This window comes from Ictidomys tridecemlineatus, chromosome 2 (assembly GCF_052094955.1).
Source record: "Ictidomys tridecemlineatus isolate mIctTri1 chromosome 2, mIctTri1.hap1, whole genome shotgun sequence".
NCBI classification, from domain to species: domain Eukaryota; kingdom Metazoa; phylum Chordata; class Mammalia; order Rodentia; family Sciuridae; genus Ictidomys; species Ictidomys tridecemlineatus.
In genome coordinates, this window is record NC_135478.1 from 73,890,242 (window position 1) to 73,917,009 (window position 26,768).

General features: G+C 42.6%; 2 protein-coding genes across 16 annotated transcripts in view; one reads left to right on the forward strand and one right to left on the reverse strand.

Annotated features, from left to right (window-relative positions):
- Gucd1 (guanylyl cyclase domain containing 1) overlaps window positions 1–4,415 on the forward strand; it is a 12,742-nt gene extending 8,327 nt beyond the window's left edge. For 5 of the 8 annotated variants that reach the window (XM_078038894.1, XM_078038896.1, XM_078038897.1 and 2 more), the window contains 2 exons: window positions 1,146–1,387; window positions 2,050–4,415. In XM_078038894.1, coding sequence (XP_077895020.1) covers window positions 1,146–1,387; window positions 2,050–2,144 — 337 coding nt within the window. In that variant the 3' untranslated portion in view covers window positions 2,145–4,415. The remainder of the gene's footprint in view (window positions 1–1,145; window positions 1,388–2,049) is intronic. The other 3 variants (XR_013434646.1, XM_005334451.5, XM_040289336.2) reach the window with 3 other exon arrangements.
- A 1,110-nt stretch (window positions 4,416–5,525) lies between these two features.
- Window positions 5,526–26,768, reverse strand: part of Upb1 (beta-ureidopropionase 1) — a 46,311-nt gene continuing 25,068 nt past the window's right edge. For 2 of the 8 annotated variants that reach the window (XR_013434645.1, XM_078038891.1), the window contains 3 exons: window positions 26,324–26,478; window positions 24,330–24,437; window positions 5,526–6,035 (listed from right to left, as the gene is read on the reverse strand). Coding sequence is in view for 6 of the 8 variants with exons in the window: in XM_078038891.1 (XP_077895017.1) it covers window positions 24,354–24,437; window positions 26,324–26,478 (239 nt within the window). In the remaining 2 variants the exon portion in view is untranslated. Of the gene's footprint in view, window positions 6,036–8,078; window positions 12,057–12,377; window positions 12,686–24,120; window positions 24,438–26,323; window positions 26,479–26,768 lie in introns of those variants that run through there. The other 6 variants (XR_013434644.1, XM_021732633.3, XM_021732635.3 and 3 more) reach the window with 4 other exon arrangements.

Consider the following 26,768-nt stretch of genomic DNA (forward strand, 5'->3'; position numbering starts at 1 on the left):
GCAAACGTTTTTTAGGGCACTTGATAGGCACTCTTTTATTGAGTGGGGAAGCTGTTGCCGCCCCATTTCTCAGGAGGAAAATGAGGCTGGGACTGCCAGTGCACGGTTCCCCCAGCATTGTGGCTATGCTGTGATCTGAACCCAGCATTTCTACACTCATAATTCTACAGATCTGCAAGTTTTCGATCTAGCATGCTCCTGCTTTTCTCCCATAGCTGAAATTCCCCTCCTCTTGTACACACCAGTAGGAACTCTGCCAGCTATTTTGTTTCAGAGACTAAATGGAAAAATGGCATGTTTCACCGGCCAAGGCAGCAAACCAAACTGCCACGTGACTCAGCTGAGGCTAGAGTTGGGCCAGACCTCATGGTGCTGATGCTGCCACTCCTGAGGAGCTGATTAATGAAGGAGGGCCCCGAGTAGTGAGCAGCCCCTTCAGCAAATTTCGGGGAGCCCTTGGCTTAAGGGCCCCAAGCCCCTTCTGTCCCTTCTGGGTTTTTGTTTAGATTTGCTGTCTGCTGGAAGACACAGAACGGAGCCGCTTCTATGAGTCTGCCTATGGGACAGCTCCAGACATTCTGCTTACTGAGTTAACTTATAGCATTCCCCTATAAGTGCTTTCTGAGTGATTCCTTCTGCCACAGGAGCCTTGGAAAAAGGGGAAAATAGCCCTTTTAGAAAAACATTTGGTTTTGAATGTGGCCAAGCCAGGCTCTGCTCGGATTTGGGAAATTAAATTGGGCTAGTAATTTCCAATGTAAACCACATAGGATTTCTGGGAAAGTAGAAATAGGGACTTGGCAAAATATCTACCATACCAGGAGTGAGGTTCCATAAACTGTTTAGTGGCCCTCAGTTGTGCCCATCTGGAATTGACCTTCTGACTTCCCTTCCAGCTGGTCCTTGTGTTCTCTCAGAACTCTGCTAACAACATACACACACTGGTCCTGTGTAGGCCCTGCGCCTAACCTGGGCCAATATGATAAGCAAGGATGTTCCATGTACAAGAAATTCAGGGCAGAGGGAAGACAAGTCAGGTCTCCAAGTTCCGTAACACAGGATAACGGGGGATGTAAGCAGGGATCTATCCAGTTGAGATGGGGAATAGAGCCCATTGGTACCAGCTGACCCCCTTCTGCCCACAGCACAGTGAGTGTGCAGGACATCCAGGCGCATCTGGCGCAGGGCCATGTGGCCATCGTGCTCGTGAACTCAGGGGTGCTACACTGCGACCTGTGCTCTAGCCCCGTCAAGTACTGCTGCTTTGCACCCCGTGGCCATCGCTGCTTCTGCCGTACCCCTGACTACCAGGGCCACTTCATTGTTCTGCGTGGTTACAACAGGGCCACCGGCTGTATTTTCTACAACAACCCAGCCTATGCTGACCGTGAGTGCTGGGGTCAGGGTGGGCCAAGGTAGTATGCATTCACTGTCCCCTATGCTCCCACAACTTCCTCCTATCCAGCCTGGTATGACCACAATCTCCCTTGTTGCCTTTTCCCCAAGGCCTCTACTACTCCTGGGCTCTTGTCATCGGGGCTACCCCTTTTACCATGTAAGCAAATGAGCCACAAACTTGCACCAGTGCTGGCCTCTGGCCACCCTTCTTTTCCACTCCACTGCTCAGGTCCCTGCCTCAATAACTTATGTTGCACAGGCTGCAGTGTCCACTCAATCAGGACACTGCAGTACACTTCCAGGACAACCAGTACACTTATTAGAAAGTCTGTCCAACCTCACCCTTGCTCCATGCTACCTACTACCCTCAGGGTACAGGGACAGACTTTCCTGACCTGTCCATGTGTCCTGGAGCATGTTTTTTCCTTTCTCTGGGCTTTGCTTTCTCCATATCTATACTGAGGAAGGGTCAGAGAAAGAGTTCATGAGGGCCAGAATAGGTAAGGAAGGCTTCCTGGGGGGGGGGGGGACTTGAGCCAAGAGGTGTGGCCCAGCAGATGGGATATAGACCTCACCCAACTTCCCTGGGCACTGGTAGGTTGGTTGCTCTCTCCCCACCTACTGATCCCACTCTGCTCTCCCCACTCCCAGCAGGAATGTGCAGCACCAGTGTCAGTAACTTTGAGGAGGCCAGAACCAGCTATGGCACAGATGAGGACATCCTCTTTGTCTACCTGGACAGCTGACAGCAGGAGCCTGTTGTGCCCAGATCCTTGGACCCCAACCCCCAACTTCAGCCAGCCTAATCAGTATGCCCAAGTTGGGGGCTGCTGGGGCTGGAATGCAACACTGCAGCTTCAGCCTGTCTGACAAGGCTCTGTGGAACTCTGGGAACTGGCGTAGCTGCTTTGTCAGCTAGTGCTATATGTTGTCATTTACCCCAAGCATCTGCTGGCTCCTGAAGGCTTCTCCAGAGTTCTGAGGGGAGTCTCCCCCAGGATGACAAGCCTGACTCCAACAATGCCCATTGGAAGTCCAGCTTCAAGGATGCCCTTGTTGCCTTCTAGCCAGACCCAAGGTGAGGGGAGAGGCCTGAGGCAGTCTTCCCATAGACCTTAGGACTGAGTTTTGGAGAGAGAAGTCACTTGATCTGATGCTACTCATCAGGACAGCATCTGCATGTTTGGAAAGTGTAGCTGAATTCAAGTCCCTGGAGCTGGACTGGAAGTGCTACAGAGCCCCCTATAACCCGTGGTAGATGCCATTACTACCACCACCTGCCTTCCAGTGGACCCAAGTATCTGACTGGTTATGAGGCCACTGGCCCCTATCATGCAGTGTAGACACCTTATAGCCACTTGGCTCTGTAGGGAGGAAGGCCCTAGGGAGTGTGCTGAGCACCAGCAGAGAGTGTACCCCAGGAATAAACAGCTACCTGGATCCCAAAGAGCCCTCCTCACCCATGAGGCCTCCTGACACCAGCCTAAATCCCAAAAGGAGGGACCATTTGTCCTCTGGGTGTGGGCAACCCCAGGTCTGTCGGAGCTGGGTGGTAGAGCCTCTACTTGTGAAGCAACGGGCAGGGGACAGTCTGTAGTCTCCAACCCACACTGGTTTTCATGCCAGGACCTTTTGCACAGAATGTTGGATCTCTTCTGTTTTGACAGAGAATGGTGATGACTGCCCAGGATCACACAGCACAGCAAGTAGCATTGACTGGAGCTGATTTCTTCCTTCCTTATTTCCTTCTTTCCTCCCCTCACCCCTTTTTAAATTTTTGTTGTTGTTGGGAGCAGAGGTGTTTTTTTTTTTTTATTGAAATTTAAGTTTTTACTTTTGCTGGATGATTATCCTTTAAGTAAGAATAATAGTGAGATTGCAGGTACTTTGGAACCACTAACACCTCTTTTTTTCACAGGGCAGGTAAGCCAGCCAGATTTCTTTTTTAAAGTCTGAGCACCAGGCCCCTTGCCTTACTTGAGGAGGAAGTTGGCCCAGGACAGTAGTAGAGCTGGGTCTTGAACTCAAGAGCCCTTCATGGCTGCCTCTGGCAAAAAGACAGGGATACCCTGACAGCCCCACCATCCCTGCACTCCTAGGGCATGGTCTTCCAGTGCCCAAGGTGTGACGTGGTGGCAGCTGCTTCTCCCACACCGACTCTAGCTGGCCCCTCCCTCACCATGGTAGTTCTGAAGAGTCTGCTTACCAGTTCTGTGAGACCACCCAGCCACCTTGCTCCTTAACACCAGACAGCCTTGGGCCGAGAGGGTAGCACTGTTTGCAAGGCAGCCATCCTGGGTTTCAGAGACTGGTGTTGGCTTTAGTCTGGTCTCATTTCTATTGCCTTAATGCTGGGTGTCCCAAGGTCCTAGGGAACTCTGGCTCCAAGCTCAGGAGTACCATACACAGCAGCTGTGGGGTATGGGTGTCCTCAGGAGAGGTTTAGGTAAAATTGTGGTGAGAATAGCTGAATGAAGGAAACCGATGGGAAGAAGTTAAGTTTTCATGATGACTGCATATGAATGAGGTATAGCACACATGGTGGTGAGCTGTTATGGGGATTAGCCTTCACAGAAAGTGATCACAGCACCTCATCCATCCAGGACATGCTCAGTCTCTGGGCTCAGACAATGGCTTCTCAGGGTAAGTCACATGTTAGAGGTCACCTGTCTGTAAGATTAACAAGTTGTTTGTCCCTAAGACCAGTCTCTCTGAGGAAGGTCACAGAGGCAGGACATAAGCTACACTGTGTTGCATTCTTGCACAAGTCATGATATTGGGGCTGAGGAAAGAGCCTGGACATCAGGGACTTTGCCCACAGCACGTGGCACCCACAATTGCCCAGCCTGTTCTCATGCTTCAGCCCAATGCAGCTTCTGAAGCCAATGGAACAGTAGGCAGCTTTGTTCACTCTAGCTGCAGGGGGACAAAAGGGATCTTTTGCATTGCAGAGATTTTATACATAAATATATTTTGTTTGTAATGAGCCATTCTCAATAAACATTATTCTCACTGCACAGTGGTGACAGCCCTTGGCTGGCCTTTCTGAGAAGCTGTGTTAATCTGCAGAATTCCTGTCTCCAACCCTCCCTGTACCCTCCATTTTCAGCCTCCACTTATTGGCCAGATAGTGGGTTCTTCTAGGATTCATTTAATAATTTCATTTTAAAATTCCACTTCTGAAAAGGGAAGTGTTTGGTAAATCTGGCATCCTCAGAGCTGTCCTAGGTCCTTGAGGGGGCTGATGGAGCCATAGCCAGCTTTTTCAATATGCCCAGGTCTCCTACCTAATGCCTTTCCTGACTGCTATTTGTCCCTCTACCCCTCACATTGAAAAGATATATTAATAGACATCCTGACCAAGATCTTGGGCTCTTTGCTTCAAATCGAAGAGCAGCCCTGTACTCACACTTTCATTTGAGCTGACCATTTAAGGAAGCAGTATGAGCTTCTATGGGGTACTTAATTAGAATATGCCAGGCAGCATACCAGGTAGACAATGGTAGTGAGCTTGCTCTTTTCTACACTTGAGCATGAATCCTCAGCTCACTCTAGAGGAAGAGGCCCCATCCTGAATGGGCATTTGTTGGTTTATGGACTCTGAGTGGCCACCAAATTCAGTTAACAGAATGTGGGAGGTATTGGGGCAGGAATGGCAAAAGAAGACAGGATGGTACGGCCTGGGTGTAGTTGGCTGCACAGAGCATATGGGGTGTGGGGGTGGGCAGTGAGAACAAAAACCAAGGATTCCAATAAGAGGTTCCATTGGGAACTAATGGGCTGGTCCAGGGCAGAATCTGAGCCCAAGCTGTTAAACCAGGGGCCAGAACCCAGAGATGAGAGGACACACCACCCCACCTTGCTACTCTATTGTTCAGACTGGTTTTTGGTAGAGCGTGGCACCTCCTTGCCCAGTTGCTATGTGAACTTCCTATCTATACACTATCTTTTGAGGCTATCTCCCTCTTATACCCAGTACCCCTAGGAGGACACTGGGGACCAGTGGACAATGCCACCAGTGGACACTGGACATTCAGTGCCAGGGAGAGGGAAGCATGTCACAAAACAAGTAGGTTTCAACATTACACATACAATGAACAGTTTTAATAGAATCCATCACACACTGGTTGTAGAAGGTACTGTACAATTTTATTAGCTTTCCATTGCTGTATGACAAATTATCTCCCAAATTTAGCAGTTTAAAACAACAAACAGCCAGGTATGGTGAAGCAGGCCTTTGATCCCAGAGGCTCAGGAAGCTGAGGCAGGAGGAGTTCAAAGCCAGCCTCAGCAACTTGGTAAGGCCCTAAGCAACTCTACTAGACCTTGTCTTTAAATAAAATAAAAAGAAAGGGCTGGGAACATACCTCGATGGTTAAGTGCCCCTGGATTCAATCCCTGGGACAAAAAGGGAAAAAATTATCTCAATTTCCATGGGTCAGGAATCTGGGTACAGCTGAGGTGGCACCTCTGGCTCAGGGTTTCTTTTGATGTTTCAGTCAAACTGGTGGCTGGGAGTACAGTGCTCTCAAGGCTAGAGTGGGGCTGGAGCTCGCTCATAGGGATGCCAGCCATAGGCTTCCTGAGTGTCCTCATAGCATAGCAGCAGGTGACATGGGAAGGTGGGCCCAAGAATGCTGGAAGGATAGAAGCCATAGTCTGTAACCTAATCTTGGGAGATGACTTCCTCACTTCTGTAGAATTCTACTTATTATAAATGAATCATTGGTCCCTAGATTATCTCCAACATAACAGAGGTCATTGGCCTTGACTCTAAGCACCTGTGTGTCCTTGTCTTTTTATGAAATGAAATGACTCTGGCACAGAGTCAGTGGCTACCAGAGGGTTCCCAAGTGTCTTGTTGGATGGAGAGGCCAGAATTCAATTAGCTCTACCTTATCAGAAATCTTTTATATTCATAGGCTCACCCAGCAGAGTATCTGCTGAGATCCACAAGGTATTAAACAGAGAATACAGTTGAAAGAAAGAAAAAGAAATGAATCCAGCATGCACTGGAGATGACAAAGGGCACAAATACCAGGAGGCAAGAGTCATTGGATGTCATGGTCAATGGTTATTTCTACAGATTAAATTTCTTTTTTTTTTTTTTTAATATTTTTATCTTTTTTTTTAAGAGTGAGTGAGAGAGAGGGACAGAGAGAGAGAGAGAGAGAGAGAGAGAATTTTAACATTTATTTATTTTTTCTTAGTTCTCGGCGGACACAACATCTTTGTTGGTATGTGGTGCTGCTGAGGATCGAACCCGGGCCGCACGCATGCTAGGCGAGCGCGCTACCGCTTGAGCCACATCCCCAGCCCCGTACAGATTAAATTTCAGGAGAGAACTAAGTATGCCCCTACAAAGACTCTTGTCTAGCTCATCCTGGGGTATCTTCTTCATAGTGCCAATGGTGAGAAGTTATAAAACAGGGTGCCCTGATCAGACTAGCTTGACAACCACAGCAGGCTACAGTACCCTCTGGGAGATTTAGGATGTAAAAATGAGGCTCTACATTCATCATTGTTTGATGGGGGACCCCATTCATCATTATTTGGCCACAGAGTGTTTTGATGTAACACTGGTATTCCATGAAATATGTTGAAAGTTGGGAAGTCACTTGTCTAGTCCAAGGAGGAGACTGGGGCCCAGAGAGGGGCAGTGACTGGCTAAGGTCATGACTCAATTAGCTGGAGACAGAGCAAGACCCAAACCTGTCATTTGCTGTTTTCCCAATCCTCAGACCAGGCCATGATCAGAAGCAACAACCCTAGTGACCCTATAGGGGTGAGCCAATTCCAGAAAAGCCAGGAAATGAGCTCAGAGTTTGGAAGCCAGAGACTGGGCTATTTGGCTCTTGGGGACTTCTCCCAGGTAGAAAGAATGGCACTTGGATTGATGGTTGGAAGGAGGTAGAACCTTCAGCTGTCTTCCTGGTGATGCCTCTGACTTAGAGTTTCTTGTGATGTTTCTATCCAACCTGCCTCAGCCTTGGGATCCAAGGCTGAGGATCATGGACTTGTCCCTACCCTCCAGCTTCAGAACAGAATTGAGGAAACTAGGGAAATACTGAGATGTCATCCTGCTGAGCTGCTGGTCCCCAGGGGCCAAGTGATGGGACCAGCATGGAATTGAGTGTTCATGGAAAAACCTCAACGCCCGGAAATGCAAGTTGAAACTCCCACGGTCCCAGACCAAAGGACCCTCCGGTGGGTGGTTACTCCTCCCCTCCTCTCTGCCTCTTGACTTCCTCTGAATCTCCTTGGCTGCCTATATACTACTGTTCCAGGCTCTACCCCAAGAAATCTTTTGCCTTTTACAGCCCTAGGAGATCTGGTGAAGTGGCCTTCCCAAGCTGTTTAAAGCCTCTTAGTTTACCAGGGCTTGAGGTCTACATCTTTATCTTCGAAATATAAGGCCTCTTCTTAGTACCTTTCACCTGCCAAAGTCCTTTCATGCCTCAGGGCCTTTGCACCTATTGTGCCCCCATCACCACCACTTCCCTCAGAGCTCTCTCCCAATGTCACTTTCTAAAACAACACTCCCACCTTTCTGCCCTTCCTCTACCAGGTTGTGATGTCTACATGACTCCTCCATTGCTGGAGCCCTAGTACCTGACACCTAATAATTGCTTGATAAGTGTGAGTGAATGGATAGTATGCACTAGATCTTTAACAACACCTATTTCTCAGCTTTCCTGTATTTTTCAGAGATCATCATTAAAGGGGAGGATACATTTGAGCCTTCTTTGTCATGTAGAATCCAGCAGACATTCACTCCTACAAAGAATGGTGGAAGAGTAAACTGATGACAGCTTTTAAAACAGGATAACTTGGTTAATACAGTCAGTCTTCCATATCCGTGGGTTCTGCATCCACAGATTCAATGAACAGTGGATATAAAATATTTTTTAAAATTTCTCTATCCTAAGCAAATAGACTTTTCTTGTCATTATTCCCTTAACAAATAATATAGCAACTATTTACATAGCAGTTACCTTGTAGGAAGTATTATAAGTAGGACTTGAATCAATGAAAGAAAATGCTGGTCCTCGGGCTACCTTTTTTTTTTTTCCTTTTTCTTTTGGTACCAGGGATTGAGCTCAGGGGCACTTAACCATTGTTCCACATCCCCAGACCCCTTTTATGTTTTAGATTTATATAGGGCCTCATTAAGTTGCCGAGATTAGTGTCAAACTTGCAGTCCTCCTGCCTCAACATCTGGAGTCACTGGAATACTTTTATTGTCATAATAAACTGTCCTTTGTCTTTGACGTGTTGTATCTACCAACATCCATGAAACTATTGCAGGCAAATTTGCAAAAAACACCTCTGATGATGATTTGTGTGTGTGGTACTGGGGATTGAACCCAGGGCCTTGTGCATGCAAGGCAAGCACTCTACCACTTGAGCTTATCCCCAGCCCCTTTGATGATTCTTGACAGTATTGGCAACAAAGATGGGATACTGACTGAAACATGGCTTTGGGGGAGAACAGTGAGAGCCTTGCAGCCTGATGAAGAGGAAGTCCATGGGAATCAATTACAAACTTGTTGATCAACTTGTATGATACTTGGGCAATAAATGGTCCCTTATTTTATTGTCTGTTAATGAAAAAATTGTGAGGTGGAGTTTAGGCCCAGTCCCTGGAAGAGGATTCAAAGACAGCTGCCTGGGCTGGGGTTGTGGCTCAGCGGTAGAGCGCTTGCCTTGCACGCACAAGGCCCTGGGTTCGATCCTCAGTACCACATAAAAATAAATAAGTGAAATAAAGGTATTGTGTCCAACTATAACTAAAAAATAAATATTAAAAAAAAACAAAGCTGCCTGGATGGTGCCCTGGTTGAGGCTAATTCTCTTTGGGCATGGTGTATCTGGCACCAATCTGGTGGGCAACCTTATGTCTTTATATTGTTAACCACCAGTACTAAAATTTGCTTTGGGTGCAGATATTTCCAACCCCTTTGAGACAACAGTTACTGAGATATACACTTAAACTGAGCATGAATATGAGGAATTCATAACCACAATGGAAAGAAAGCAGGCAAATTGGAATGTTGGCTGATTTAATTTACTGATTTACCCAGGAGGTGAGTCATGTAATGCTTGTGAAGGAGGAATGTCTTAGCTGGGCTGTTTTTTGGCTTGGTCCTTCCTGCAATCTATTATGCCAACATTTTTTTAAGGTATTAAACCTAGGCCCTTGAGCACACTAAATATATGCTCTACCACTAAGCTATACCTCCAGCCTCTTATGACAACCTTAAATCCATTAGGAGACAATGGTAAAAGATCCCAGAGTTTTTGTTTTTACAGTGGATCCTAAAAGCTAAAAATGATCTTGAGCCCTCTCAGGGAGATTCCCCTAAGAATAACTCCTATGAAAGACCACAGATGTAGCATTGACTGGTATTTGGGCTCTTACTACCTTGGATTGGGTTTGCAATGCTCATAAAGGCAGCTCACTAGAGAATGAGAAGTGAACCAAAATAATTCTAGATAGAATCTTGTAGTCAACTTCATCACCCAGGAAAGTTTTCTAGTCCTCCTGTTAAAGCTAAGCAGAGCACAGTAGCATGCACCTGTAATCCCAGCTCCTCAGGAGACTGAGGCAGGAGAATCTCAAGTTTGGGCCAGCCTCCACAAGAACTTGTTTCAAAGAAAAACAAAACAAAAGGGCAGAAACAAGCATTATTATGATAACTGGGCAACAAATGGCTTGGATTAAGTTGGACTTAAAAGAAGTATCGTGGCTCATGTCTAAAGTAAGCCAAAGAAAATATACACTGTGGCCCCAGACAGAAAGCAAGGAGCTGTGGAGTCAAGGCCGAAACAGCGTAGGTAGTGATGACCTTGCCATTTGATCATAGGGCTGGGTAGGCAAAAAACTTCGGAGTTCATTCAGTTGAGGCATGAATTGCTGCTATACCCTTCAAAATGAAAGTAAGCATTCCCATCTTTAATGGCCCTTAGTTACTTTCTCCTTCCCTAATTCTGATCCTTTATTCCCTCTCTGTCCCAACCTCAGCTACTCCCGTCTTCAAGGTGGACCAAAGACCATATGTACCAGTCTGAAAATGTTGGGGAACTTTGGGGACAGGAGGGACTCAAACTTTTAACTGCTCTGTTGATTATGGGTGCCGAAGTCACCATCCTTATCTGGTGTTAAGGGACAAAAAGGTTTCCAAATGGAGGCTGGGCAAGTTCCATAGTAGGGTGAAGAAAGAAAAGTACCTAGGCCCTCTGGTCCAATTCCATGTATTGGGTTGCATCTACTTTTGAAAGTAGATGCAAAGTATGAAAGTATTGAAAGTATGGTAAGAATTGATGTTATTCTTTTGTCCCTTGAGTGAAGGAGTCTCCAAAATAGAAGATCTGTACACAAAGAAGTGTGAAATAAACTCCCCTGCAATTTGCCTGTAGTGGGCAAGTCGGGATTTAGGTGAGTACCTTTACCTTCTTTTTTTTTTTTTTTTTTAAAGAGAGAGTGAGAGAGGGGAGAGAGAGGGGAGAGAGAGAGAGAGAATTTTTTTAATATTTATTTTTTAGTTCTTGGCGGACACAACATCTTTGTTGGTATGTGGTGCTGAGGATCGAACCCCGGCCGCACGCATGCCAGGCGAGCGCGCTACCACTTGAGCCACATCCCCAGCCCCCCCTTTACCTTCTTGATGTCCAAAACTTTCACAACCTAGAGGATGTCCAATTGAGTGGCAAGTCAAGGCTCAGTCTTAGTGGTCCTGACTATAGCATTGACACCTCTCCACAGAGATGGCTGATAATTCCTGACAAAATTTAATTTCTTGGGACTGGGTGGGCAGATTTACAATATCTAATCCTTCCAGCAGTCAAGGAAAAATCTTCTGTCTCTTCTACCACAGCCAAAAAAAAGAAGGCCCAGCACCTTCTTGAATTCTTTGGGTATTGGGACTAGCACATACCTCAGATGGACATACTACTTGGTTCTTTATATCAGCTAATCTACAAATTGGCATCCTTTAAGCAGGACCCAGACCAACAGGCTGCATTGGAAGTTGTCTGGTTGACTGCAGCCCATTTGCTACTTTGGGGCCCCACAACTCTAAAGACCCTTCTAAAAAAGCTATTAAGCCTCTGTGACTGATAATTTTGCTAAATGAAACCCCTGGCAGAGGGAAGCAGACTACATCCATAAGAATCCCTGGGGATTTGGGGGTTAATGCATTAACTGACAGTGACCAAGTACATCCCTTTTGAAAGCCTTACTATCTGGGCTCTTGTTAAAATGGGACAATTTGGGGCAAGGGATATGACTCAGTGGTAAATGCTTGTCTGGCATGTGTGAGGCCCAGTACCATGTAAATAAATAGGACAACTGAGCTCAGAAAGCTTTGCTTATAAAATGGAAATGGGTCTATTCATGAACACAGCTAGCCTGGCCATGGTGTCATCTCAGACTTATATGAAAAAAACTGGCAATTAACCCTTTGGGGGAAACATACCCACAATTAAGCAGAGCAAAGTCATTGGCCCAGGGGACCTTGTAAATTACAGAGGTTTCCCAAGTACACAGATGGTTTAGCTAAGCTGAAGCCTGATGATGTCTTCTGGTTTTCTGTGGTTTTCCACTCTCAGATACAGCCCCAAAGTCTGGCTTACTTCATTCCTATGTTGGGTATGGACTGAAGGATAAAAAAAAAAACATGGATGTGTGTTACTCTGCTCAGTAAGTAGGAACCATTCTCATAGCCTCAGACCAGTACTCCAATTGATAGGTCATATTATATTTGTTCTGATTCTTGGGCTATTGTCAATAGCCTAGTTGTTTGATCTGTCACTTAGAAAATCTCAATGGGCAGATTAAAGACACTCCTCTTTGGGGCCATGAATGGTGGAAATAAATGCAGTTATGACAACCTGTCTGGGTCACATACATAGATGCCTACCAGAAGAGCCTGTTTTCTGATGAGATTAATGCCAAGCCAATAATGAAAAAAACATGGTTTTGAGAAAAAAGAAAAATCAGTTTTATTGCTTTGCTAGCAAAGGAGAAACACAGGGGACTCCTGTCTCACAGGGTGTGATTCTCCCCTTTAGCAGGAACTGGGGGCTTTTAAAGAGATGATTCAAAAGCTACATTCCAGGTGTTCTCTGTTGGAGTTTTAATTCACTTTTTAATTTGAGAGATAGTCATTTCTGAGATCTTCTGGGACCATCCCCAAAGTCTGGCTTATTTCATTGTTATGTTCGGTATGTACTCAAGGACAGGTAAATCTGCCTAAAATGGAGATGAAAGATAATCCTGTTTCCCCTGAGATTAGGGAGGTAGAGAGATTAGGGACGAGCAGGGAGAGAAAAAGAGAAAGAAACATTTCTATTTTAAAAATAACTTTCAGTGGCAGAGCAGTAAGAGCTATATTCAAAGCATAAAGTGAACAACTGTTACAGTTGTACTGTTACAATCCCACCAATAGTGTAAAAGTGTTCCTTTTTCTCCATATCCTCTCTAGCAATTATTATTATTATTATTATTATTATTATTATTATTTGGTATTGGGGATTGAACTCAGGGACACTTAACCACTGAGCCACATCCCCAGCCCTTTTTATTTTGAAACAGGGTTGCTTAAAGCCTAAGTTGCTGCTGGTGTTGTGGCTCAGTGGTAGAGGCTCACGTGTGAGGCCCTCGGTTCGATCCTCAGCACCACATAAAAATAAATAAATAAAATGGAGGTAATGTGTCCATCTATAACTTTAAATAAATAAATAAATATTTTTTAAAAAGCCTAAGTTGCTGAGGCTGTCCCAGAACTTGCAATCCTCCCACCTCAGCCTCCCAAATCATTGGAATTATAGGCCTGTGCCATCATGCCTGGTTTATTATTGTTCGTGTTCCTAATGACCGTCATTCTGACTGGTGCAACACATGAACTTTTGAAGACACATTCAAACCATAACACAATGACTCTTTTGGGCATGTTGCTTACTTACTTTCCCAAACAGTGACTTTAGGCAAGCCTGGTTGGTACACACCTTCTAGTCGGCAGCCCTGCTTAAAGGGGGCTTCAGAGTTCAAATATGATTCTGATTCAGTCACTTGGATTCTCTTGTGGGACTGACATGATCTTAGATCATAAGGATAATGACCTCTTGGGTAAGCACTATGCTTACTGAGACCCCTTTCAGTGGCCCACATGAGAAAAACTGGGAAACATAATGGGTCTCTGTGCATTTTATAAAAAGTTCTTCCTCAAAAAAAAAAAAAGGTCTGGGTGCAAGAAAAGGAAAATTGGAAAAAGATGACATTTTGAGGACTGGAGTGGAGCACACCTATCTTGAAGGCAAAGCAGAAACTCTGACATCTAGGTAGAAAATACCTTATATCCCAGTAGGTAAGAATGGAGGGACATTAATGATTTTATCTTTCACAATTGTTCTTGAAACATTCTTTATGAACAAAAATAACCTGGCCTACCTCTCCCAAACTTTTGTTAGTACTTTAAATTTAACTGACTCCAACTTCTGCCTTCATTCCTCAGATGACTTTGACTAGTTTAGTCACCATTCCTTATTACCTTTGCCAAACGTTTATTATAAACAGCAGGGGATATCCCTGGCTTCTGTACTTCCCACAAAAAATACCTACAATGTATCAATACCAATGTTTCAGATGTTTTTCTTGCTGTCATTCCCACAGACCTCTCAGCCAATCTGTGGAAAAGACTAATGTCACTCAACTGATGGCATGAACAACCAGGATAGACTGGATTAATTACCCTCAGGCAGTCCTTCCAAATATAAGGTGCTACAGTTTGTCCCTGAAATGTCCCTGAAAGGTCCATGTGTTAAAGGGTTGGTCCCCAACCTGTAGCATTATTGGGAAGTAGCAGAACCTTTAAAAGGTGATGCATAGGGACTGGGGATGTAGAGCTACAAGTGGTAGAGCACTTGCTTTGCCTAGTGTGCACAGGCCCTGGGTTCAATTCCTAGCACGCGCGCGCGCGCACACACACACACACACACACACACACACACACACAAAGATCAAGCTTAGTGGTAGGAATTAGGTCACTGGAGATGTGCCCTTGAAGGGGATATTGGGAACCTACCCTTTCTCATCTTTGCTTCCTGGCTGTCATAGGCAAGAATTTCCTCTGCAGTGTGCTCCCCACCATGGTGTACTTGCCACAGGCCTAAAGGCAATGAAGCCAAGTAACCATGGACTGAAATCTCTGAAACTATGAGCCAAAATAAATAAAACTTTCCTCTTTATAAATTGATTATATCAGGTATTTTTTTCATTGACAGAAAGCTAACACAAGAGGATTAGACTTAATTATTCAAAGTAAACTGGAAACCCAAAGGTCTACCAACTGGCCAGGACCTTGGGGGACACTAAAACTACACAACACTTTCTTTCTCAGAGTGCCATATGTGCCCTTATGACTATATTTCTTATGTGAAAACTAGTTGGATCAACCTCTCCAAAAGGGTGTACTATATTTTCATGATGATCATAAGAGAATTTTGTGTTTTAGTAAACATCATGGAGCATAGATCGTGCAACCCACAGATAATAATGGAGATATTTCTAAAATGAGGCTACCCCTGGTTACTCACAGAACCTTTTTGAACTGATTACTGACTTGCTGTTAATATACACAATTTGAACAATTATTCCTATTATGTAACTCATCTGATTAAAAAGGCAATACAACTTTTGTCCCTGACTTTAGTTGATCTGATCAATGGTTCCACCAGGGCCCTGGAAGATATTCAGGTCAGCATCAAATGACTGGCCAGAATTTATTTATAAAAAATAGACTTTCTTATAAGGCCAGGACACAATGGAGACTATGCAATATCTAATATGGTTTCATGACTTGGGCCAGAGTGGAAAGGTCAGTATTTGAGAAAAACACCTAACTTTCTAGGGTAGACTTTAATAATTTATGGATTTGCTCAGCCTGTTGGAGGAGAGCTCTGGGGTCAGGAATGAGGTTAATATAAGTTGGGCTCATTCAGCTGCAAATGCCTCATCACACCACTGACTATAGCTAGTAAATGCTGATTGCAGCCAATCAGGTTGTTTCTTAGGAAAGTATATGATTTCATTTTCTCTGAATATAAAAATGATCTGGATATATTGTAGGGTGGGGAATTCTGAACCAATTTCAGTCAGAAGTGGTGACTGGTTCTAGAACTCTTTTTCTTGCTTAAGTAAATTCTGTTAAATTTATTGGTAACAATTTTTTCTTTTAACAATATAAAACATATAATTTACCATTATAACTCTTTTTTTATTTTTTGGTGTGGTACTAGGGATTGAACCCAGGGATGCTTAACACTGAGCCACATCCACAACTCTTTTAATGTTTTTTTTTTAATATATGTTTTTAGTTGTAGATAGACACAATATATTTATTTATTTATTTTTATGTGGTGCTGAGGATCGAACCCAATGCCTCATGCATGCAAGGCAAGTGCTCTACCACTGACCCACAACCTCAGCTCATTTTATTTTGGGACAGTGTCTCACTACGTTACTTACAGCCTTGCTAAATTGCTGAGCATGGCTTTGAACTTATGATTCTCCTGCCTGAGCCTCCTGAACCACTGGGATTTCAGGTGTGTGTGCCACCATGCCCAGACATTTTACTATTCTTCTTCTTCTTTTTCTTCTCCTCCTCCTCCTCCTCCTTCTTCAATATTTTTTTTAGTTGTAGATGGACACAATACCTTTATTTTATTTATTTATTTATTTTATGTGGTGCCGGGGATCGAACCCAGTGCCTCACGCATACTAGGTAAGTGCTCTACCACTGAGCCACAACCCTCCCCCACCATTGTACCATTCTTTTTTTTTTTTTTAATTCCTGATCAACTTTTTTTTTTTTAAAAGAGAGAGAGAGAGAGAATTTTTTAATATTTATTTTTCAGTTTTTCGGCGGACACAACATCTTTGTTGGTATGTGGTGCTGAGGATCGAACCCGGGCCGCACGCGTGCCAGGTGAGCGCGCTATCGCTTGAGCCACATCCCCAGCCCCATTGTACCATTCTTTTTTTTTTTTAGAGAGAATTTCAACATTTTTTATTTTTTAGTTATTGGCGGACACAACATCTTTGTTTGTATGTGGTGCTGAGGATCCAACCGGGCCGCACGCATGCCAGGCGAGCGCGCTACCGCTTGAGCCACATCCCCAGCCCCCATTGTACGATTCTTAAGTGAGCAATTTAGTGATATTAAAGACATTCACAGGCTGGGGTTATGGCTCAGTGGCAGAGCACTTGCTTAGTACATATAAGGCACTGGGTTTGATCTTCAGCACCACATTTAAAAAAAAAAAAGTTACCAGGTCTATCTATCATTAAAAAAAAAAAAAAGACATTCACATTGTTGTGCAGCCATCACCACTATCATTTTAGAAGTTTTTCCATTCTAAATTGAAACTCTGGAGCCATCAAACAATTGTCCCCCTTTCTCCTTTCCCCCCAGCTCCTGGTAACTAACACTCTACTTTCTGTGTTTATAAATTCAACTATTCTAAATACCTCATGTAATTGGAATCATACAGTATTTGTCCTTTTTTATTAATTACTTTAATTGTACAAACTTATGGGGTATAGGGTGATAATTTGATACATATATACCATGTATAATGATCAAATCATGACAGTTAACATTTCCATCTCCTTAAACTTTTTTTATGTGTATGGGGTGCTGGTAATCTGGGGATTAAACCCAAGGCCTTGCATAGGTTAAGTATATACTCTATCACCAAGTTAAAACCCTAGCCTTGACTCTTAATAATATTTTTGGTTCATGCATAATAGTTGTATACATGTATTGAAATAACAATTATTATTGAAATAACAATATGTGTATACAATATTTACTAATCACATCAGGATAATTAATGTTCCCATCTCATTATCATTACTTCATGTCTGGAACTTTAGAATTCCTCTCTTCTAGTTTTTCATAACATTTATATAAGTTATTATGAACTACGGTCACCTTTCTGTGCTGTAGAACATTAGAAGTTATTACTTCCATGTTTTGGTACTCATTATCTATCCTCCATTTCCCCAACCTCCTACTCTTCTGAGCCACTACTAATGACTATTATACATTCATATCAATTATTAAAAAGGCATTTGCTGTGTTAATATAAATGTCTTTCTATGATTATATATTTTTCAAGTTAAAATGAAGGCATGCTTGTATATAAGGATGAAAACTGTTACATTAACTCTCTCTTAAAATATTTTTCCCAAGATTTTGGACTCATAAAAAAAGGCATTTGTCTTTTGTGATTGGCTTAATTCACTGAGTATAATGTCTTAAAGTTTAATTCTTATTGAAGCATGTCATGGTTTCCTTTTATTAAAGGCTGAATAATATCTGTTGAATGGCATATATGTATGCTTATCCACTTAGGTTCCATCTTTTGGCTGTTGTGAATAACAATGCTATGGACATGGGTATACAGCTATCGCTATTAGATCCTGTTTTGATTTTGTGGAGTATATACTTATCAGTGGAATTGCTGGGTCATATTATAATTCTGTGTTTAATTATTTTTGAGGAATTACCATACTGTTTTCCATAGCATGTACACCATTTTACATTCTTACTAGCAATACCTGAGGGTTCTACTTTCCTCACATTCTTGCCAACACTTGTTATTTTCTGGTTTTATTTTGTTTATAATAGCTATCCTAATGCATATAAGGTCTTATCTCATTGTGGGTTTTTGTTTGTTTGTTTTATTTTAATATCAGGGATTGAACTCAGGGGTACTCAACCACTGAGCCACATCCCCAGCCCAGCCTATTTTGTATTTTATTTAGAGACAGGGTCTCACTGAGTTGCTTAGTGCCTCACCTTTGCTGAGGCTGATTTTGATCTTGTGATCCTCCTGTCTAGCGCTGGGATTCCAGGCGTGCACCACTGTACTGGGCTCTCATTGTGGTTTTGATTTGCATTTTCCTAATGGTAATGATGGTGAGCATCTTTTCATATGCTGTCATACCATCTATTTTCTTTACAGAAATGTGTATTTCAGTTGCTGTCCATTTTGTTCTGTTTTTGTTGGTTGGTTGGTTGGTTTTTTTTTTTTTTTTTTTTTCCTGGAGGTACTAGGGATTGAACCGAGGCCCTAATGCCTACCAGGTAAGTGCTCAACCTCAGAATTTCATCCCCAGCCCTTTGGCTCATTTTTGATTGTTGAGTTTAAGAAGTGCTTTTATATGTTCTACATACTAAAATATATACGACTTGAAAATATTTTCTCCCATTCTACAGATTGCCTTTTTACTGTGATAGTGCCCTTTGATGCACACAAGTTTTTAATTTTGATGAAGTTCAACTTATCTAGTTTTTCTTTTGTTGCCTTGTGTTTTTGGTGTTACATTCTAGAAATTATTGCCAAATCCAATATCACAACACTTTTACCATTTTAAGAAGTTTTATAGTTTACGTTCTTACATTTAGATCTTTGTCTTCCCTTCCTTCCTTCTTTCCTTCCTTCTTTCCCTCCTTCTTTCTTTTTTTCTTTCTTTCCCTCCCTCCCTCCCTCCCTCCCTCCTTCCTTCCTTCCTTCCTTCCTTCCTTCCTTCCTTCCTTTCTTTGTCTTTCTTTCTTTCACTGAGGATTGAACCCAGAGACCAGAGACTCTTTATCACTGAGCTATATCCCCAGCCTTTTTTATTTTATTTTATTTTATTTTTGAGACAGGGTCTCACTAAGTTACTTAGGGTCCAGCTAAGTTGCTGAGGCCATCTGCCACCTTGCAAACCTCCTTGCCTCATCCTCCCAAGTCACTGGCATTACAGGTGTGCATCACTGTGCTTGGCTTACATTTAGAACTTTGATACATTTTTGAGTTAACTTTTGTATATGGATATAGTAAGGGACCAATTTCATTATTTTGCACGTGATTATCTATTTTCCCAGCACCATTAATGGAAAGAAACTGCCTTTCCTCACTGAATGATTTTTGACACCTTGTCAAAATAATTGACCATATATGTCAGGGTTTATTTCTGGGATCTCTATTCTATTCCATATATGTCTGAATATATATGCCTTGTTTTTATATCATTACCACACTGTTTTTTAAGCATTTTTTTAGTTGTAGGTGCACACAATACCTTTATTTCATTTTAATGTGGTGCTGAGGATCAAACCCAGTGCCTCACACTTGATAGGTGAGCCTTCTTCCTCTGAGCCACAACCCAAGCCCACCATACTACTGCAGCTTTGTAGGAAGTTTTAAAATCAGGAAGCCTGAGTTCATCAGCTTTGTTCTTTTTCAAGATGTTTTGGCTACTTGGAGTCCTTTGAGATTCCATATAAATTTTGAGATAGATTTTTTTTTATTTCTGAAAAAATTGTTGACATTTTTAATAGAGATTGCATTGAATCCATAGATTGCTTTTTGTAGTGCTGACATTCATAAATATTAAGTTTGGCCAGGCACGGTACGCATGCCTATAATCCCAGCAGCTTAGGAAGAGGAGGCAGGAGGACGGCAAGTTCAAAGCCAGCCTCAACAATTTAGCACGGTGCTAAGCAACTCAGTGAGACCCTGTCTCTAACAAAATACAAAATAGGGCTAGGGATGTGGCTCAGTGGTCAAGTCTGAGTTCAATCCCTGGTACCCCGACTCTCCAAATTAAGTTTTCTAGTCCATGATAATGGACTCTATTTATTTTGGTCTTCTTTAATTTTCATCAGCAATGTTCTGCAGTTTTCAGTCACTTTCAGGGCTAATTCCTAAATATTTTATTCTTTGTGATGCTATTGTCATGGAATTGTTTTCTTAATTTCCTTTTCAGATTTTTTATTGTTAATGTACAGAAACCCATTTGTGTGTGTGTGTGTGTGTGTTTCTATGTATGAATTTTGTGTCTTGTAACTTCAGAGAATTAATTCATTAGTTCTAATAGCTTTTTGTGGGTTTTATATAAATAAGATTATATAAGATTATGTACCCGCAAAAAGACATCAATTTACTTCTTCCTTATGTTCCTTTTTATTTCTTTTTCTTGCCTAATTGCTCTAGCTAGAACTTGAAAAACTATGTTGAATAGACGTAGTGAAAGTTGATTCTTTTTCATCACAGAGTATTAGCAGTGGGTCTTCATTTGTGACCTTTATTATATTGAGATAGCTGTTTTATTCTAATCCTAATCCTAGTTTTTTGAACTTTTTTAAAATCACAAATGGGTTCTGAATTTTGCCAAATGCCTTTTCTGCTTCATTTGTGATGATCAGATGGGATTTTTCCCCTTCATTTTATTAATGAGATATATTATACTGATTGATTTTCTTATCAAGGATGTTGAGCCATTCAAGGGAGAATGTGAGCTATCTCCAGAGGGAAAGACAGCTTGCATCAATATGTATAAGGGAGTCAGGTATGGTGATGTAATGCCTGCAGTACCAGCTAAGCACTTCCCTCAGGATGCTGAGGGGGAGGAACATTGGAGCCCAGAAATTGGAGACCAGCCTGTGCCACATAGCAAAACCCTGTCCCCCCCCCAAAAAAAACAACAAATAATATTTATAAGGGATATTAGTCTATAGTTTTCTAGTAATGTCTCTGACTTTGGTATCAGGGTAATGCTTGCTCCATGGAGTGAGTTAGAAAGTGTTCCCTACCCTTCGATTTTTTAGAAGAGTTTGAGAAGGACTGGTGCACTTTGAATGTTTGGTAGAATTCAACCAATTCAACATCCTTACTAGTTATAAGTCTATTCAGATTTTCTGTTGCTTAATGATTTAATCTTGATAGATCTTGTGTTTCCAGGAATTTATCCATTTCATTTGGGTTGTCTAGGCTCTCCAGTTTGTGGGCATACAATTTATCCATAGTTTTCTCTCATAATTCTTTTTATTTTTAAAGAATCAGTAGTAATGTTCCCACTTTCATCTCTGATTTTTAGTAATTTGAGTCTTTCTTAGTCAATCTAGCTAACCGTTGGCAATTTTATTAAAAAATGCAAACTTCTGCTGGGTACAGTGGTGCATACCTATAATCCCAGTGGCTTGGGAGGCTCAGGCAGGAGGAATGCAAGGTTTTGTTTTGTTTTGTTTGGGCACCAGGGATTGAACCCAGGGATGCTTAACCTCAAGCCACATCCCCAACCCTTTTTATATTTTATTTAGAGAAAGGGTCTCACTGATTTGATTAGGGCCTCTATAAGTTGCTGAGGTTGGCTTTGAACTCTCGATCCTCCAGGAATGCAAGTTTGAACCCAACTTCAGCAATTTAAAGACCCTAAGCAATTTAGTGAGACCCTCTCTTAAAACATAAAAAGGGCTGGGGATATGGCTCAGTGGTAAAGCACCCTCTGGGTTCAATCCAAGTATCAAAAGGAAAGAAAGAAAGAAATGCAAACTTTTGGTTTCATTGATTTCCTCTATCATTTTCTGTTCTCTTATCTCTGCTCTAATCATTTTCTTTTTTCTGCTAGCATTTGGTTTCATTTGGTCTTTTTTCTTTTTTTTAGTTTTTCAGTGTATAAATTTTTGTTGTTGGTTTGAAAACTTTTTTAATTGTAAGCATTTACAGCTATAAATTTCTTTCTTAGGACTGTTTTTATTGCATTCCTTAAGTTTTGGTATGCTTTCTTTTTGTTTTCATGTCTTAAGATTATTTTCTAATTTCCCTTGATTTCATTTCTCATTCATTGGTTGTTTAATGAAAATGTTGGGTTATGGGTATACTTAGTGGTAGAGCACTTGCCTAGCATATGAGAAGCCATGGATTCGATCTTCAGTATGGCTAAATAAATATATAAAATAAAAAATTTAAAAATGTTGTTTAATTCTCACCTATTTTTCAATTTTCCCTTTGCTACTAATTCATTCCATTACAATTGGAAAATATGACTTACATGATTTCATTTTTTTTAAATTCATTGACTTCTTTTATGGTTTAACATATGCTCTATCCTTAAGAATGCCTAAGTTATTTTTTTCTTTTGTGCACACTATGGTTTTTATGTCCAAACCTCATCCCAGATGCCAGCAATAAAGCTATTGGGCAGGAGATGTAGCTCAGTGATAGTTTGTGTTTAGCATGTATGAGCATGGGTTTAATCCCCAGCACCACTAAAATAAAATAAATCTGTGGCCTGACAGAAAGGCTACCTGCTAGAGCTGTAGGGTTCTTCAGAACTTTGAGTCCAGCCACCTGCCATCTTACAGGTGAGAAAATCATTTTCTTTTTTCTGCTGGCATTTTGGTCAGAAGGTTTCATCTAAGATTGTACTAGGGCCTGGTGGCTTGCAGGTCATGGACATTGAACCAGTTCAAGTTCTTGCCTGAGAGCCTGCCATGTCATCAGCAATAACCACATAAAATCTCCACCCAAAGTCCATTCAACAAATGTTTACTGAACATCTAAAACATTCCAGGCATAAGGCAAACCCAAAAGTGACTCCATCTGTGTAGGGCCTTCCTGCTCTCAGATGGGCCTGACGATTCTGCTTCCCGGCAATGAACCGTGTAGATAATCAAATAGTGTCCGGTACATTAATGTCTATTTCATAAATGAACCAACTTGTCACCTAAACCTCTATGTTAGGCTGACTACATGCTTCTTCTAGAAACCATAGGCACAAAGGCTTTGGATATGGCAGGGCCAGACAGAAAAAGCTCATCATGTCTCTAGGGCTGGATTCAATGAAACAGCAAGGCACAAGGAGGGGGCCTATACCTGAAGCACTAATGCCTTTAAATATAATCAAATAAGAGAATAATTCCAGATAACCCAGAATCAATTGAAGAAATTAATCTTAATCATCCTTAAGATTGTATTTCTTAGGAACCACTTCTGGTAACAAAATCTGTATTAGTCAGACCCAGAGAGGCAGAACCAGTAGGATATGCATTAAGAGATTCATTGCAAGGACCTGACTTCATGATTGTAGGGCCTGGCTAGGCAAGTCCAATAGCTACAGGGCAGGCTGTCAGGGAAGCAGGTTGGAATTCCTGCCAAGGCCCAGAGCTATGGTTGGCATACAGAATTCCTCTTCCTTAGAGAAGCCTGAGCCATGTTCTTTAGACCTTTTAATGGGTTGATTCAGGCCCACCTAAGTGATGTGGAATAATATCACTTACTTAGTCAATTGGTTATGGTCTCTAATTGAATCTACAAAATACTTCACAGAAAGTTTGGCTTGGTAGTGCATCCCTGTAGCAGCTCGAGAGACTGAGTCAAAAGGATTGCCTGAGTCCAGGACCTGGAGGCCAGCTGGGGAAATACAGTGAGATGCTTTCTCAAAAAACAACCCTTTACACATACCTGGGCTAGTGTATGACTGGGGAATAACCTGGAATGTCCAAAGACTACCTGCCCACATCCACACTGTAGGCTCCACAACTCTGTATCTGCTCTCAACCTCTTTCCACCAGCACACAGATTCTCATGCTGACCCTTAAGAAGCCGATAGTGCCAGGCATGGTGACACATGCTTATAATCCCAGGAACTCAGAAAGCTCAGGCAGGAGGATTGCAGGTTCAAAGCCAGTCTCAGCAATTTAATGAGGTCCTAAGCAATTTAGTGAGGCCCTGTCTGTCTCAAAAATACAAAATAAAACAAAAAAATTTTTAAAAGCTAGGGATGTGTCTCAGTGGTTAAGAACCCTTGGGTTCAATCCCTAATACCAAAAGAAAAAAAAAAGCATTTAAAAAAATTTAGGTAGAATTAATATAACATAAAATGAAACATTTAAAGTATGCAATCCAGTTGTATTTAATATATTCACAATCATAACCTTTATCTAGTCCCCAAACATTTCCATCACCCCAGAAGGAAACCTTGTACCCATTTAGCAGTCATTCCAATTCCACCTTACTCCTGCTGTGGCATTTAAAAATCCATTTGGACAGTAACATAATTAGGGAGAACTTGGATGTGTGAAGCCTGCCCCACTTACTCATCTAATGGGGACAGAAGACAGCTACTCCTTCACGATAGTGGGGACATAGTTGGGTTTGACAGCTTCCGCAAGCTCTCGTGCGTACATCTCATATCTGCCTGTCATCTGAAAACAAAACACAGACATACTTTCGAGGTTCCTTTTTATAAACACTTATCACTTACTCACCACCATTTCTTGCCACTGGGGGGCAGCCGTGAGATAGAAATACTGGTTGACAGGACAATTTCAGACCAATGTAGAGAAGCAACTCCACTGTGACCTCTTAGCACTGATTCCAGTGATTCATACAGCCTATTCCAGCCTGTGGTGACTTCTGTGACCTGCCTGTTCAGGGGATGTGGTCTGCCCCCAGGGAAGAGGGAGGAGAGGTGTCCTGTGGTCCTGCAGCAACTCAGAAGAGCAGCCTACAGCCCAGAGAGGTCACTAGCCAGGAGTGGAAAAGGCTGAGGATTTGAACCCAGATATCTTGGCTGAGTTTTTGGTCTGTTTGCTCCATGTGGCATCTCATTATGGACACAGATAGTCTCTGGCATGCCTTCCATTCTTCCATCTCAAGTCAGCTTCTTCAAAAAGCCTCAACATGAGCTCATTCCCATTGCCACAGCTGGGAATGATTCTGCTTCAAGAAAGTAACTCATGAGAAAACATTCTGTTTACTGCTCCTGGTGATACTTGTTAAAGAGCTGGCTGGAATGCCTATAATCCCAGCAGTTTGGGAGGCTGGGTCAGGAGGATTGTAAGTTTGAGGCCAGCCTTAGCAACTTAGTGAGACCTTATCTCAAGATAAAAAATTAAAAGGGCTGGGATGGGGCTGGGGCTGCCTAGTGTGCATGAGGCCCTGGGTTCTATTCCCAACCCCATAAAACAACATAACAAAAAATAAAAAAAAGGATGTGGATGTAGCTCAGTGGTAGAACACTCCTGGATTCAATCCCTAGTACAGGAGGGAGGGAAGGAGGGAAAAAGAAAGGATAGAAGGAAGGAAGGGAGGGAGAGAGGGAATTCTCAGCTCTGACTTCTGATTTAGGTAGAATTCTGCATTAATCTAAGCTATCCAAGAGGAGTGGCATGTCAAGAGATGGTCATGGGTAACACCTTGTTTGTCTGGCAAAGATCTGAGACTGGGGATTGTGTTCAAGGACCAATGTTTAAGAAAGCAGGGGAGTAAGGCCTAGAGCCCATAACTGTCTGAACAGGAACCCCTGGGCTCCTCCCAGTCACATAGGCAATGTCATTCAGTTATAACAATGTGACATTCACTTGCTGGGTGGTTTGCTCATCAATGGGGACTGAGTTGGTGGAAATACTACTGGATATGAGTACAATAAACCCTGCCTTGGTCCTGTCCTTGTCTACACTGTTCCATCCTGGGATGACAGGTACCTACATTCCTCTCAAACACTTGATGCCACAGAGTATCAGTCTCAAAGGCAGCAGGCAGCAGGCAGCATGTGAATTAAGCCTCTCATTTTACATCTGGGAGTCCTAAGGCCTGGGAGCAGAAGGTGCTTGCTTAGGGTGACTGACAGAAGGCAGAGCCAGGCCCAGATCCATTTCTCTGTGTGACCCATTTCCCACTATTGTCAAGGCCAGACTGTGGAGCCTGGCTGCAGGCAGAACCAGACATGCACACTTATCTTGTGATAAGTGCAAATGCCTGGAAAGGAAAAAGGATTAGACAAGCAATCCACTCTATTCTCTGGACAAATGAAATTGAGATTAATTTGTTTGAAGGCACCTAAAATCTAAATCAGATGAGAGAATTTATGGAGGCCTGCTGTTTGTACATTGTTTGATCCAATAGTTCCTCCCCACAGCCCACAGGGAGGCAGAGACCAGGCCCAACATGGAGCTCCTAGGTCTAAAGGAGGCACCTTCTGTAAGCTGTTTCTGAGGGAAAACACCATTAACTGCGGTTCACAGCTCTGTGAGCAGAATGAGGGCCAAAAAAAGAGGAGCAGGGTAACAGGAAGGAACTTAGGACCCACCTTGAAGTTCCAGACATCACTCATCTGCTGGCAGAGATTGAGGTTGAGCTCAGCAACCAGCAGCCCGTCCTGGCTACGGGAGAGCCCAGGAGTCCGGCTGCCATCAGGGGCTGCCACATAGCTTGAGCCATAAAAGTAGCCAAAGTCATGGTGAGCTTTAAGAAGCAAATGGAAGAGGCCATGAGTTTGTACAGACACAATGTAAGGTCTGTAGAGAGGCAGGTGCATTAAGGGACGCTCAAGACAAGATGTGCATATGTCTTTCCCCAGCATCTTCCAAATGCAGAAATTCAAAGGGCCTGTCTCCCTTCTCAGACCTGAAGGCCCAGTAGGTGGTTGTAAAGGTCACTCCTGTGTCACTTCCCACAGTCACTGAGAAAACTTCTAAAGGTCATCCTTTAGAGGTATTGACTCCCATCAGCTACCCACAATACAAGCCTCGGGG